At 50.3% G+C, this 15,117-nt stretch overlaps 3 protein-coding genes across 3 annotated transcripts; 1 reads left to right on the top strand and 2 right to left on the bottom strand.

Moving 5' to 3' along the window:
- Positions 1-729: 729 nt before the first annotated feature.
- Positions 730-3,610, bottom strand: EI90DRAFT_3072374 (uncharacterized protein). Its single transcript, XM_039061367.1, has 5 exons — positions 3,277-3,610; positions 3,177-3,227; positions 2,130-3,099; positions 2,056-2,077; positions 730-2,002 (listed from the first exon to the last, which is right to left on the bottom strand). Exons 1-5 carry the CDS (start codon positions 3,412-3,414, stop codon positions 967-969), a joined length of 2,217 nt encoding a protein of 738 aa, XP_038912426.1. The 5' UTR covers positions 3,415-3,610; the 3' UTR covers positions 730-966.
- On the top strand, positions 3,576-7,526 carry EI90DRAFT_3291685 (uncharacterized protein). The gene is made up of 7 exons (XM_039067294.1): positions 3,576-3,924; positions 4,010-4,169; positions 4,263-5,814; positions 5,867-6,054; positions 6,270-6,678; positions 6,729-7,105; positions 7,160-7,526. The coding sequence occupies exons 1-7, from the start codon at positions 3,867-3,869 to the stop codon at positions 7,266-7,268; spliced, it is 2,853 nt and encodes a 950-aa protein (XP_038912425.1). The 5' UTR covers positions 3,576-3,866; the 3' UTR covers positions 7,269-7,526.
- On the bottom strand, positions 7,393-8,879 carry EI90DRAFT_3072372 (uncharacterized protein). Its single transcript, XM_039061366.1, has 2 exons — positions 8,617-8,879; positions 7,393-8,559 (listed from the first exon to the last, which is right to left on the bottom strand). Exons 1-2 carry the CDS (start codon positions 8,825-8,827, stop codon positions 7,583-7,585), a joined length of 1,188 nt encoding a protein of 395 aa, XP_038912424.1. The 5' UTR covers positions 8,828-8,879; the 3' UTR covers positions 7,393-7,582.
- Between the last annotated feature and the right edge of the window lie 6,238 nt (positions 8,880-15,117).

Below are 15,117 nucleotides of genomic sequence, written 5' to 3'. Positions count from 1 at the left end.
TTAGAATCGTATTTTACATTTTTAAGATTTTTTTTTCACCTGCACATGACCTTTGTGGAACGTGCTGGGTGGGGCATTTAGGTTTAGTGGGTGAGCGTCCGTCCTCCATCTTCAATGGCAGGTCGGGTTGGGGTGATGTGCAACAAGGGCGAGAGAAAGGAAGTTCAAAAAAAAAGCTGGGTCATTCCAACGGACGGTAGGGTCACGCTTGCACAAACCACCGGGAAGGGACCCGTCGGCAGCACTCAGTGCCAGTCGCATCATGGGATGGTCATGTGCAACGTTGGGCCTTTTATGGAATGGAGTGGAGGGTCAAGGAGCGCGAGAGAGAGGAGATGCCAACGTGAGGCTCGATGGTGCACTTGGTATGTTACGCGGGGGATTCCGAAACGCCTGAGAGGGCTTGTGTTCGAATCCCTCCGGTGTTCATCATTAAGTTTTTTCCATTGGGTCACTTCCCATAGTTGCTGGATCCTCCCAGGCTCCTGTGATCCCTCCACCCCTCTACTCTTCCTTGGCAAAGTCGGAGTTGGCACTTGGACTTGAGGATGTCCTCCTCCTTTCCCGAAAAGGAAGGAGGAGTGACCCAGAAAGGCAGGAAGGGCCTCCGAAAGGGGAAGGAGGCTACCTTCCCGAAAGGGGGAGAGAAAAATGGTAGTAAGGTACTACAGTGGGATGAAGTGAGTTTTGGTGTGATTTTTCTCTTTTTTATGATACCAAAAAATCGCCATGGCACAAGTATTATGATTCATAATACCCACTGTGATTAGATAGTGTCAGACAAAAGGTAAAGGTGATTACGAGAGTGTTAGTTTATTCACATGTACACTGAGCGAGCAAGATGTTTAAAACATAAGCTCCAGAAGGGAGGATGTGTGTTTAGGTATAAAAAGTGAAAAGGGATAAATATTTGACAAAAAATCATGGTTTGTTGCGGAACCAAGTCTAACGGCTCAGATAATAAGATCATCTCACAGTGTCCGCCTCATCGGATGCATAAGTGTTGGCGAGAATGTCGTGAGCGTCAGGTTGAGTGAGATGTTGCGACATCGAATTATCGACCCCACCCACGAGTATTTCACCTTTTTTCGGTCTCTGCCGCTCGACATCCGACACGGTCGACTCGCCATCGGGTGGGGAACGTCTTTTCCCAAGTACTGAGCCAGTTGATGACGCGAGAACGTGGGCGTTGGAGCCGGGAAACCCCACTCCTTGTGTAGGTGAGGGTTCAGGTTGCAGCACAGAGAAGTTCCCATTAGGTGCGACGGATTGCGGGGCTGTAGAGCAGCCTCGTGACGCGTCTACAATCGTTCCATCAGATGTCGACCCCACTGGGGATATTTGCGAATCTTTCCGGAACTGGGTTGTGGTCGAGTCAGAGTCGAAGTCGCCGTCCTGTACACGTGGGTCGGGGGGATGGGATGCAGTTTGAAACAATTCTTGCTCTAGAAGACAGGATGCATCATCCACGGCAGCCGGGGATGAGTGAAACTTCGAATTTTTGTGAGAAAATGGCGCTGGGGGCGAGTTCTCCAGGATGGAATGGGGAGAGGGAGATCGGGACGGTGAAAAAGATGGAGCCTTGCGTCTGATCCTGCCTGGATCTCTGCCTTTTGAACGGCGCTCGCGATCATTCGTGGTACGAGAATGGATATGGTCGACACTGGATTCGCTTCGAATGTCGCTAACTGGTTGGATATTCATGCTGGGCGAGTATCTTCCGTCTTCAAGGGGATTGGGGATTAGATCTTTATCGCGGGACAGGAAGGAAGGTTTGGGTTGACTGAACGCTGCATGAGGAGGATGCGGGTGCGGGTGGTATGCGAGGGATAGTGAGCCGTTCTCGGCATCATGACGGGCGCTTCGTTCGATTTCAGGCGAAAGAGAGTAAGATGGTTCGCAAGACGGTTCGGCTGGAGCATCTAAGCGAACAGCATTGGGAACCATAAGCGCAGGGTCTGCTGTGCTGCGCTTTTCATCTCGTTTCATTTTCTTACGGCACCTGTAGTCGATGCTATCAGTTGGCTGATAAGAGTTTACTTAGTTCACACTAACCTATCACAAACTGTTCCCGGCCCTGTCAAGGAGTCAGATCACTGAGAGAGCTCGGTGAGATGGTTGATACCTACCTTCTGGACCTGGACCCCACTTCTCGACAGACCGTCCGTCTTTCAGTCGACCTGGCCTCCCACATTGACTGCAAGTTCTCTCATTCACAGGCGCAGGTTTTCGTACGTGATGTGCTTCTGCGTTCCGGTTGAGATCGACAACAGCTGCCATGCTGTCAGGACCGTTTAGGGGGGCGAATGCGATATGGGCATCCTTATTTCCAACTTGTGCGCTTCGCAGGCCGTAAGGTGTCTCCATAGAAGGAGGAATCGCTAGGTGGGCTGAAACGTGCCCGGTGCCAGCCGAGAATCGATAGTCAAGTGTTGAGATGTGGAGTGCCGTGGAGCCAGTGTCTGAGATTGGTACTGTTGAGGAGGGATACGCCAATAACGAAGGGGAACTCTCGCGAGTCCGAGAAGGTTGGTCCGGGGGAAGAGGGTCACCAATAGGTTGAGGGATGCGGTGGGCAATAGCACGTAGCTGACCATGCTGATTCGAGTTGTTCCTATTCTTGCGTCTATCTGCACTATCACGCGCCACTGCCGAGGATGAGGATTGGTGACGAGGACCAGGTGCCTCTATCATGAGTATTGGGTTATTGCGATGGGATTTCTTACTTGTCTTCCCTCCTGTTGGCTCGTCACCATCGGCGACATTAAGAATCATTTCATCCAGACTCATATCTTCATCTTCGTTTGTAAAAGTGTTTGGCTTATGATTTCTGGAAGGACGCGCCTCAATTGTGCGGTCTGATTCCATTTCGGGCAAGGGACTGGGTGATGGCACAGATGAAGGATGTTCTGATGAACGTTGGCGAGATGGGACGAGGGCATCACCAGGAGCTTCACCTGAATGAGGAATGGAGGGCGAGTGCCGCCATGGGTGGGTATTGTGTGTGGGCACGTTGCGTCCGTCGGTTTGGCGGGTCGATTCCAAGGAAGGTCCATCAGGTGGAGGTGCGATAGGATACGGGCGATGCGGGTAAGCTGCCTGCTTGGGCCTCTGCGCATCAGTGTGTATCGCATGCAGTGTTTCCACCAAACGAAATAGAAAGGAGCGGAACGCACTCTTGGAAGGCGATCGTGTTCTTGTCTGTCAAAAGAACCCAAGCCAAGCGCCTAGGGAAAGGAGATAAGGAAAATAATCACGAATCTACGTTTGGATTACCTCTGGATCGAGTGGCTTAACTCCCCAACGTAAGGCGATGGACCTGGAAATCGCGGCGGCGTGGAGGAGATGGCGATTAAGGTTCGTTAGCAGGTCTATGTCTGCTTGGGAGACGGCTGGAGAAGGATTCCACGACATATTCAATGGGACGCCCGTGACGGAGGAGGTCTTTGGTTTGAAGTCGGCCTTTAATACTCCGTCGTCGTCTGAAACGTGCTCATCCCGGCCGTTGTCCGAGGTCACGTGAAGTTGTGCAACTGTGGCTGCTAAATATGGTATTCTGATTCCCTTAAGAGGAAGGAACACATGTTGAACCAGCACCGCGTTAGCGCCCCCGTCTCCAGGCGCTGTTGTTCGGTTCTGTACTGTCCTGGCGATCATATTGGCCGATGGCTCTGCGCGCTTGTTTATCTCACGGCATGCAGGCGACACGAGGCAACAATATAATTCGCTTAATTTGGCTCTTTCAGCTTTTGTCTGGTCCAATGGGCCTCGAGGCAATCGCTAGGTACATTCCACCTCAACTGTGACTTTGCTCGTCTCATCTTCCCCCTCATCACAACTACTGGTACACGGGCGACGTCTTGAAAATGTCGTACGCTGCTCCTAAACAAACCTGGCCGCCTAACCAGCGACCTTCCAACAACGGTGAGTCCCTGTTATGCTTAGAGCGCAGCGCCTTGCCATTGGCTCTGGAGCAACGAAACTGAGCGCAATGTGGCCAAAACTATAGGGACGCCACCAACATCGCACCCCATCGATATCGCAGAACATCACACTTATAACCCTTTCGATGATGGGCCACCTGTCCCTATTCGACGCAAAGCCCGCGAAGTATCTGATTCGTTCAACAGCACCATCAACGAGGATATGTACTCTCAGCAGCCGTTCAAGTAAGTTTGGTTTTTCATCATCGCATACAATTGCGCTGATGACACTTGTTCCTCTGGGCATATTGGTGTCGCTGACGCATCACCGATCAATAGAGTCGAATCACTGGATGCCCATGCCGACCTTGTGTTTGGGCACACGGCGGGCCCGACGCGGCGAACGCCTACCCCACCACACGTGTCCGCTGCTCCTGCCACGAGTCCTCCGAATAAAAACCCATTCCAACGTATTCCTGTTCAGGCTGCTCCGCCATACGCGCAAGCAAAACCTGTCAGATTACCCCCGCCTCCGTTCTTATCTGCAGCAATTAATTCCCGTGAATCATACTGGACTCCCTCAAATCTTCCAAGCTCGGACACTCCATCTCACACCTCCACTAAGGGCAGTGATACCGGGGAAACCATAGTTGAAGCGTGGTCCTCCAGAGAGCGCCTATCTGAAACCACTCTGCAGGCAGAAGAGGAGGATGACGACTCTGCACCGGACATCAGGCAGCAGCAGCCGCAGCTTCCATACACGCTATATGGGCATGTCCAGCGCGCAAAAGCATCCAATGTGGTTATGCAGCAGCAGCAGCAGCCGCAGGTGAAACAATCCCCAAGTGGAGTTCCTCACCGTTTTGTTGGCGAATCTTTCGCACCTGAACGTCTGTCGCTGCGTACCGAAGATGTCCCTTTACCCGACTCGGACGATGTTGATTCTTCTCCCGTTCAAGTCACAAATTCATCCCCTACGCCCTCCCACCATTATGCCCCACCCCACTCGTCTCCACTCAGGCGGCGTGGGTCGGATGTGGTAGTTGCACCAACATCCCCGCAAGCCGTCGATGTTGTGCTTCAGCCAACCTCAAAGCCTAATTTGGGAAATGCACCACAACAGGCTCCCTCTCAGCGTAAACTCCCGACGCCACCGTCCTCTCACGGCACCCCTCCAAGCGTGCACCGAGCATCTCCTATCGCTGTGAACCCGGCAGGTCCATCACTCACAAGCCCTCCTGGTACGGTGGCTTCTGCATACGCTACGCCGGCAGCCTCTTCGGGACAAGAGGAGACGCCGACCCGTGTGAGATCTCGCATTTCTTCCCCAACCCCCGCTAGCGGAAATCGATCCAGGAATACTGGCGATGCCCCAGAACGTTTGGACTCGAAACCTCAAGAACAACAGATACGCACTCAACCTCATCGTCCCACCAATATCCGGACGGACACCTTTGCCACTGCCACTACATCGCCAACAATTCCCACTCGTGCTCCGGGTGCTCCGCCTCCAGACCGTAGCTTTCCTGTACGCGAAGACGACTATCGTGCCCGTTCTGCTCGTCCTATTGTCTACGGACCCAACTGGTACCAGCCCCCGATGTATGCCCCTCTTGACTATGTTCCTGACTTCATCTACATGGATCCAACGCACGTTCAGGGAGGCTTGGACATGAGTATAAATTCTCGTGGATCACCAGCACCGAGTTCGGCGGTTCTTCGAGATGGCCTACAGCTCGGGACCCCAAGGTCACCACTGACAAATTTGCCTGCGTATGAATATCCTCAGGAGCCTTTGTCTGAGGACCCTGATGCCGTCAAGGACGATGAAATGAGGAGCAGGGGTCCTTTTGATGCTGCGGAAGTCCAGCATGCCCTTTGGGTTTTGGAGGTAAGTCCTGACCTCAGTCAACCGCGAGTGCCTATTCAACACCGTTCTTCAGCAACAACGGCGCCTTTATGCCCCTCAACCTCGGTATCACTCGAGTTCTGGTCACCCCCATCGATTTGAGACTACCACACCGGCGGAGCCGCATCCCCTTGATCAGCAAGAACGACCTCAGTCGACCACATCATCAAATGACCTGTATTCTGGTATCCGGCCCGACGCGCCTATTCCTCCAACACCCCGGTCTGCCATGATGATGTCAAATAATGCGTATCCTTTAGTTTTGTCCCCAGCGCCTGCTTTCAATGCCCCTTACCGCTCGGATCAGATTCACAATTTCAGGGGAGTTAATCACCCTCTTCCTCCCAACCTTCCCCATAGGAGACAATATGTGCCTGGAGGTCCTAGAATGTTCCCACCTTCCATCCCGAGTACAGCAATGTCTTCTCCATTTGTAGGCCCAATCAATCCCTTCCTTCCACCAGCTGTCCCCCCGAAAGTGCCGTTTCATCACCTTCTCATCATCCTATACCTCTCCCGACTCGCAAAGCACCCCGCTCTCGTTCGAAAGGAAGAACGCGTAAACAACCACTTCCGCCTCGAATGGCGAGTACACTCCCTCCCAGCTCAGACACTGCGGACGATGTCAACAACGACGACGATGACGACGGCGAACTCACGCCTGGGAGGGCGCAGGTGGAAGATGAGGGACAAGATGCTCTCCCTAGTGATGATGACACTGAAGATGTATGGCTCGAGAAAGATAAGGAAGATAAGCTTGACCTTGAGTATCATCCCTCCTACCTCAACGTCGCGGTAAAGAGGAAGAAGAGATTTCAGGAGAAGTACCAGGAACTGCTCCGAGTTGTGAGTTATGCTTTGCTTGTGGAAACTCTTCTCAATCTTTTTTCATCCAGTTCCGTGAGCTGGACCGCTCAACCGATGCGACCATGCTCCTTATGGTATCACCTACGGATCCCTCTACTCCCTCCGGTACTCATCTTGTCGCCTCACGAGCTATTCTCCGATCGCCTGGCTATTTATCTACTGCTCATCGGGCTCGTGCGTTGTTCTCGAAGTCCATTTCTGCTTCCAGACGTGTTGTTAAGACTGAGCAGGCCTTGCGCGAAGAGGAGCGAAGACGACTCGAGGAGATTGAGAAAGAAGCTAGCGAAATGAGGCAAACACTCGCTAACATCGAGGTCATGGCTGCTAAGGCGGAAAGCTCTGGTGGGGAAGCAAGTCTCAAGGCTGCACTCCGAGCTACTCTTGATGGTCTCAGACAAATGCAGAAGTAAATCTCACTTTGAAAAACGAGGCTCACACTTTCTGACTTTCGTTCTTGCAGGATCAGTGAGGAGCGCGAGATGAGAAGGCGCGACGAAGCTGCCAGACAGCAACGTGAAAATCCGCAAACTGAAAAACTCCGCAGGAAGCTTGCTGGCAAAGTGCACTGATCCATTATTTAACAAATTCCTATGCATCATCCTTTCCATAACGAATCCTTATGCTCTTCACGATAAACTCTGATCTTCCAGATCATGGCTCGTAGATCCCTTACACATATAACGTGTACGGCCTACCAGACAGTACGGCTCTATGTTGCACGGATCGACGCGATGAAGCGCACTAGATGTGCGTACGTATGATGGACAATGCTGTAATCTACAGATACTCAGTCAGCGTTCATGATCATATTGTTCGATCTGGATCATTTTGAATAGGATACATCAAGTAGTATCACGAATTGCCTAAGATATGCTCCGCGCGCTCAACGCTGTGTACTGCCTGAGTTGGTCCCTAAGCCCCGAACAGCGGCAGGCTCCGCGTACCATTCAAGGTACACGGCGGGCACAAGGAAACGTTCGTCGGAATCCTCAGCTAGCACGACGGCCCAGCCGTCTCCTCCACTATTCCCTAGCGCGTATACGAGCTGATCTTCCTGAAGCGCCATTTCATGGGCTCCCTGAGGTTCGAAGTCATACATCGCCCGATAGATTCCGGGAACGAGGATTGGATCTTGACCTATTGCATTTTGACCGTCGGCTCCCGTTTCATTTCCTTCCTCGTATCCATAATCAGCAGTCCCATCCTCATCCTGCGTCGGAGTAGATGCTCGCAGTGGGGATTCATCTCTCCGGTTAGCTCGTCGATCACCGAATATAAATCCAAATCGGGAGGCAAAACCACTGAATCGCGATGCATAGGAGCTCACGCTGTTGCGGGGCGATGAGAGGGTAAGGGCGCCCAAGTGACGTTCATCAGAGGGCGGAAATGCATAGTCACGAACACGAATAATCAAGCTGGCCGATCGTCGAGATTTCGTCTTTTTTTGTCTCCCTGTTGGTGCTATATTATCGGCGGGGGGGGATCCTTCTCTTCGGGATTGGACAGTAGAAGAAGCGACAGAAAATGATGTTGAGACGGGACGGGAGCGTGAGTGGGTGCCGGTACAGAGTGATGACTGTCGAGAAGGGGCTGGCGAAGGAGGGGCGGGACGTGAGGAGGAGATACCAGAAACGCTCGTTCTGGATAATCGGGTTGGGATGGGTGTTGCTGGGCCAATTGAATCGCCATCAAGCTTGGGTGCATGGGTGATCCGGGCGTGAGGTCGGCCTACTTCGGCGATCTCATCAAGTGTCCTTCTGGAAGACATGTTTGCTGGGGGTTTTTGGGCTGTATTGTTGTCTACTGGAGCCGTAAGAGGCGCTGAGGCTGGAAGCGCCGATGTTGTTGTCATGACAGAGACTGGGAGCAGTATAACCGTGAACCAGACACAAACTTGACAAGCTAAGCAACACGTACTAGTTCCCTCTTCCACACCAGCCGTTCGGGCCTTAGCTGGGGTGGGCAGCTGTAAGTGCGTCTTCCTGAGCAGTGCGGAAAGCCGTTTCGCAGATTTCCGTAGTCTGGCTGCCTTTCTTGGAGACGTCATCGACCTTGCTCCATTTGTGTTCCCAACGTCATCCCTCCTCTGTAAGATGCGATAGTAACATCGCACAAGGATGGAGAACATTGTATTCGAATGATCAAAGTCGTCCCTTGTGTTGGAAGCACCTTATCCTCATGTTCTTGACTCATATACATATCTATTCTTTCCTCTCCAGCGCATTCATATATATACCGGTTATATACTGGTCAAGGTTCTGGCACCGGAATGGAGCAACGCCTGTTGAGCATCCTAGCTATTTACAGCTGTCATAGTGAGCGGTGCAATTAATGCCATTCCAGCCAAAGGGCCGAAAATCAGCGCTCAGCACCAGAACTCCGATCCAGAAAAGGGCCAAAGTTGAAATATATTTGGAAATTGTTGAAGGTGGCAAGCGGAAGTTTTCTTTTTTTTTTCTTGGTGGAATCCCTCGTAGCTTTCGCTGGGCAGGGCTGCCTGAGGGTTTGTAGGTAGGAGCCGGGCCCCTGGGTTGGGAATGCTGTTGTGGTTGTTCCGAAAGGTCCACCGCAGGGAAATGCCTCTACGCACTTTTTGACCCATCATTCGGGAGTTCGTGAAGATGGTGTGGTATAGAGGGAATGGCCTATTCGCAATCCCGGAGGCATCAGGAAACCCCCGTGGTCCAGGTGCTACTGACAATCAGCAAAAATCTCTAAAAATTAACACCCACTCCTGGTCACTCTTGACAATCATCAGGATTCTACTGGATGTTCTCTGGTGTAGCAAAGCTTCTAGACAAAAGAATACTGCAAATTGGGAGGCCCCTTCTGAGGGGAGAAGTCCTCTGTATCATACAGGAATAATACTGGACTATAAGTGAAAATCCATGCACCCAGGAATGAATAGTCCATGGGGCCACAGAATAGAAAAGAAAGTGATGGAAATAAACCCACTTCAAAAGCAATATAGGTAAAATGAATGAAATGAATATGACCAAACCCAAACCGCTACTCCTCATCCTTCTCCCGCCGCTCCAATAAATCCTCCTAAATCGTAGCTTTCCACCAATACTAAATTCGTCCAAATCAGTCCAGTGGAAACTGAGATATTGATTTCTGAACTTTATGCCCACCAGGAAGGTGTCAGGGCAATAGCCCCGAACCCCAAGCCACATGTAATTAGATACATATAGTCATGTGGGTAAGTGGGAACCTCTGGGTAACTGCTTACACACTACTGTAAAATACACACACTTGTATCACTTATGGCCCTGTGTGCTGAGCTACCCAGAGACCTCACACTTTTTTAAGTGTATGAGGTGTGTTTTACAACACAACCCACAAAAACTATCCAATCTTAACATCTGACTCGGTAGCACCTATGGCACCTAAACACGCCCACAAGGGCAAGGTCGCATCTGCAGCAACGCTAAAAAGAAACGAGCGGTTTATTAAGGCTTCGTTCGGTAAGAAGAAACAGGTTTCTTTGGCCTGTTTCTTCCAGTTTCTTCAAGCAGTTTCTTTACAGCACTTCTGAAGAAACTGTTTGCCCTGGGGAATCCCATCCAGTAGCTAGTTTTTATTCCTGTATTATTCAGACATATTTGTGCAACCTCATACGGAAAAGTAATGCCAAAAATCACCGTGAAGCATCAGCGGCTCCTCATTGGGCTAATTATATCTCAATGGGCACTTTCCGCGGTTGAAATATACCACCATCGATACATCCTCAAACGTCCCTACCATGACTCGTCATATAAGGGTGAGGATTGGCTTCGGGATTTGCTGAATGGGCACCCCACTCGGTTCCACAGCCAGTTTGGGGTTCATAAACATGTCTTCCGTCATCTGGTTGCCGAGTTTCGAACCATTGGGATGAAAAATTCAAGGCATCTCTCCCTTGAAGAGCAAAGTGTGATATTTCTCTACTCTGTGGTAACTGGACTCTCAGTAAGGCTCATTGCAGAGCGCTTTCAGCACTCCTTTGAGACCATTTCAACGTCAGTCTTTCATATTTTATATCGGATCACTTTACTAACAACTTTTTCAGTTACTTCAAGAAAGTCCTTTTCGCACTATCATCACCACCCTTCTATGTCAAATACATACACCTACCCCAGCCTAATGCCCCAACTCCTGTTGAGATATCCTCCAATCCCAAATTCTATCCATTTTTTAAGGACATCCTCGGTGCCATTGATGGCACACACTTACCCTGCAATCCTTCAGCAGAGGAGTGCGAAGCGTCCCGCAACCGAAAAGGGGGAGTCTCTCAGAACTGCCTTGCAGTGTGCTCATTTGATCTTCATTTCCAATATGTACTCAGTGGATGGGAAGGGTCAATTGCCGATATGGCCATGTACCGTGATGCACGCGCAACAGATTTGCCTATCCCAGAAGGCAAAATGTACCTTGCTGATGCTGGATTTGGTGCATGTGATACTCTACTAGTTCCATATCGAAAAGAAAGATATCATCTGCAAGAGTTTGGGCGGAGTCACCTTCAGTGAGTTCATTTTATCACTTTACCATATATGCTTCTCAGTTGTCCAACAGACCACAAAATCATCGCGAGCTTTTTAACCTTCAACATGCTCAACTTCGGAATGTTGTGGAGCGCATATTTGGAATCATAAAGAAGCGCTTTGCAATTCTCCAGCGTGCCCCTTCCTATCCAATGGCTATTCAAGCTCGAATACTTCTGGCACTCTGCTGCCTCCCCAACTTCATTCGGTTTTACGATGCTGATGAGATTCAAGCTTTCGGAATGGCTAGTATGGACATAACCCCAGACCATTTTGGGGAACTTCACCGTGCTACTATCACCTGGCAAGAAAGCAGCCGCGTGAGTGGGGTTCGAGATAGTATAGCTCAAGCTATGTGGACTAACTACCAACGACACTTGCATGTGCAGTAATCTCAGTCTATTTGAAAGTATGCAAACAAAATTCCGTGCACAAAGTATATGAAACATGGAGTGTGCATTACTGAAATCTTGGTGCCACCAAAGGAGCTATCTTCTTCTTAACCCAATTTTTCCGCAGACTATCACGCTTGAGGCTGAGATAGAAATCTGCCGCATAAGGTTCCTCCTGAAGAACATTGAGAAGGATTGTCAATTCTTCGTCATCTAACTCATCCTCAATCTCCTGTGCATGATTAGAAGCATTAATTTTCCGTTGTGGAGTTGTTGGGGCAGTTGGAGATGATGCCGAACTGGATGCAAGAAATGCCTTGGTGAAGTCACTCATTGAGTCAGCCAGTGCTGTAAACCCAATTGCGGCATTGGATCGGGGAATTGCATGCTTCCGTTTAGGTAGTGCTTCGGCCTTGACAACCTGTTGAACAGCTGAGCCTTTTGATTCATGTTGCGGTGACTGATGCTGATGAGTCAAAGAGATGGAAGGAAGAGATGAGAGAGATGACAATTTAAGAAGATCTGGGTCAATATTGGCTTCAAACCCAAGATTGTTGCACCTGTGAAGTCGTTCGGGGGAAGGGGTACATGACCAATTCTCCATTTTGTTGGCATCCTGCCAAGATGGTTTGAGTCGCAAATTTCAAGGAAGAATCAAGCAAACCTTTTGTCCATCACTTGCAAGTTCAGTATCCTCACTTTCAGGCTCATCCAGATCATTCTTCTCTGGTATCTTAGTTGCATGGAATGCTTGGCGCCCAGTTGCACGCTTGGGATTGATCTCACCCATTTCATCGAAGAGTGGCCACCCTTTTTGATGGAAAGGAGCCGCAAGAGGCCACTCCTGTGAAAGTAGATATCATTATTAGCTTCTCCCCATTGCAGTCATCAGACAACAGCAAGTAGCTACTTACCACGACAAAATCAACCCATAATTGTTCTTCTTCTGGTCCTATATCGGCACCATTTCCATTGCTCCAAGGGAATCCTGACTGCTCCGAGAGTCTTTTTACTGCCCAGTAGATCTGTTTCAACTATGGAAAAGAAATACTCATAGTCAGTATTTCGAGCTTGTATGGTAACTAGCTATTCTCAGACTCACCTTGCCATATTTATTCTTGCAAGCGCTGGGCTTGAAGAGAGTTCCACACTGCTCATGTAAGTGTGCTGACACAGCATTCCAAACCTTTTCCTTGAAGCCTATGTTGGAAGTGCCACCTGCGCACTTAACATTGAGGAGACAGTGGACAAGTTCTGCCTCTTCATTGGACTTCCAAGTAGCGCGCTCAGAAGGAATGTTGGCAGAAGTAGTGGATGTGTGAGTGGACCCATCTTGGGGAGGTCGGCGTCGTTTGTTGCCTTTCTGTGGTGTGGTGAATGGTGCTGAGGTTGTATTGACATCTGAGTCATCAATGTGTTTACGCTTCCGTGGCATAATTCAGAGGATTAGGGCCCAGTTCCCACACAGATTGTCGCTAGTTGCAACATAGGATATTTATAAAAGAATCTATGCCGAGAGATGACAAAGAAATTGCCATACCGAACAGTCCATCAGTTTCTTCTTGTTTCTTGCTGAAAGTGAGAGAACAAGGTAGAAAAAATGAGAAAGAAACACGCAATTTTTGTATTAAGAAACAGGAAGAAACAGGCCAAAGAAACCTGTTTCTTCTTACCGAATGAAGCCTAAGAAACCGCAATCTCCCATCATGGGAGATTCAAACCAAAAGCCGTCATCAGACGACAACGAGGATCAACATGATCCGGCATTAGCAACCACCTCAGGGCTGGCCCCTGAAGGTTTTAGAAACTTATGTGGAGTAAGTGCAGGGCCTAATACCCCTAGAACTCCACGACATACCGATCTAACCCAAGCTGGGGAAGATCCCTCACCTCCTCACAAGGTGATCAACTTGTGCAATAAACGCATAAGTGCTGAACGATCAGCCCAAAAAGCTGATTGGATAGAGTTGCAGGAAACTCCAGGGCCCAACTATCCCCTGGAGTCCCCCCTCATGTCCCCAAATCAAGCCCCAAAGGCAGACAAAGGGAAACAAAGGGAAGAGCCCCCGCGTCGGCTATCCGAAAAACTACTGGACTTGTTCCAGGTTCTGTCCGAATGGAGGACAGAAGGCGAAGACCAACTTCTTCTCAGGCTGAAAGCCGAGAAGGTGTGAAGATATGCCCTGAGAGCAGGATCTCCCAGAGTGCGGAAGCTCCAAAAGAACTTCTGCTGTTTACACTCCTGCACACCATGCCAGACAAGGCAAGGTCGCCAACCTTGGAGGAGGTCTCTGAGATAATGAAGAGTGTCATATCCATCCCCGGCCATTGACTTCTGATCCCTCCGATCCCTCCGGTATACCTCCGCTCCTTCTTCACTAACCTCGGAGCTCCCGTATTCTGCAATCCCCTTGGTACCCCTCGATGGTCACCACCCCCTCCTTTCAATTTATTACCTACACCTCCCTAAGTACGGAGCCCTGAAGACTTCCGGACAGCTCCGACGTCCACTAGTGCACTCCCACCTCCACTGGGCAATACACTCACCTGCCCTGCAGAGCCCACCTTCGGGCCTATCCCTCCTTTCCGTTTCTGGGTTGTCACCTGCCTGTCATATCCATTCCCGGCCATTGACTTCCGGTCCCTCCGTTCCCTCCAGTCTAACTCCGCTCCTCCTTCACTAACCTCGGAGCTCCCGTATTCCGCAATCCTCTCGGCACCCCTCGATGGTCACCACCCCCTCATTTCAACTTATTACCTACGCCTCCCTAAGTACGGAGCCCCAAAGACTTCCGGACAGCTCTGACCTCCGCTAGCGCACCCCCACCTCTGCTGGGCAATACAATCACCTGCCCTGCAGAGCCCACCTTCGGGCTTATCCCTCCTTTCCGTTTCTGGGTTATCGCCTGCCTTTCCACTAACCCCGCAACCCGACTCATCAGTAATATTCAGTCGGCTAATGTTTAACCCCGTTAGCTCCGCTCCGTTCGGCTCCGCCAATTGCGGACCCATCTTCGCTGTAACCATATATATCCCGCTTGTACATAGGTTACACTCCAGTAATAAAATCAACTAGAGTTACCCCCCTTAGGTTCTAATTGCCAGTCAGTAAGTTAGGGCACAGACGTGTCACTAGGCACAGCGCTCTTGGCAGAAGTCACTGAGGCCAAAGCCCTCCGCTACGGAGACATTCCTTCATCTCGAATCTGGTCTCTGACATGTGCGTGCCATGTGCAAAGGTTAAAAGTTAACCGGTAGCAAGCTTTGGCGAAGCATACAAGGTTACCAATGGGGTAGGAGTCTTCCTCAGGGTAAGAGGTAGACAGAGGAAGAGTATCAACCATCGGAGCAAAGTCCGGAGGTGACAGGGAAAGGCAAGGGTGGAAGGAAAGGAAGTGTCCTCATACCTAGACAACATTTACTCAGGTCCATTACTCAACGGAGTCTCAGGGTGAGCAGACATTAGCCAGATACTTGAGCACAAACTTATCTGATGGGGA

Source organism: Cantharellus anzutake (assembly GCF_015039405.1).
Source record: "Cantharellus anzutake strain C23 chromosome Unknown EI90scaffold_50, whole genome shotgun sequence".
NCBI lineage: Eukaryota > Fungi > Basidiomycota > Agaricomycetes > Cantharellales > Hydnaceae > Cantharellus > Cantharellus anzutake.
This window is presented reverse-complemented; position numbering and strand designations above follow the sequence as displayed.

Excerpts from the sequence above, each read along its gene's own strand:
- EI90DRAFT_3072374 (XM_039061367.1), bottom strand. The coding sequence starts at position 3,414 with ATGTCGTGGAATCCTTCTCCAGCCGTCTCCCAAGCAGACATAGACCTG. Across the intron at positions 3,100-3,176 it reads AACACGATCGCCTTCCAAGA|GCAGCTTACCCGCATCGCCC; the intron begins GTGCGTTCCGCT and ends AGGCCCAAGCAG. Across the intron at positions 2,003-2,055 it reads CCGGGAACAGTTTGTGATAG|GTGCCGTAAGAAAATGAAAC; the intron begins GTTAGTGTGAAC and ends CATCGACTACAG.
- EI90DRAFT_3291685 (XM_039067294.1), top strand. The coding sequence starts at position 3,867 with ATGTCGTACGCTGCTCCTAAACAAACCTGGCCGCCTAACCAGCGACCT. Across the intron at positions 6,679-6,728 it reads ACCAGGAACTGCTCCGAGTT|TTCCGTGAGCTGGACCGCTC; the intron begins GTGAGTTATGCT and ends TTTTTCATCCAG. Across the intron at positions 7,106-7,159 it reads GGTCTCAGACAAATGCAGAA|GATCAGTGAGGAGCGCGAGA; the intron begins GTAAATCTCACT and ends TCGTTCTTGCAG.
- EI90DRAFT_3072372 (XM_039061366.1), bottom strand. The coding sequence starts at position 8,827 with ATGTTCTCCATCCTTGTGCGATGTTACTATCGCATCTTACAGAGGAGG. Across the intron at positions 8,560-8,616 it reads TGGTGTGGAAGAGGGAACTA|TCTCTGTCATGACAACAACA; the intron begins GTACGTGTTGCT and ends TACTGCTCCCAG.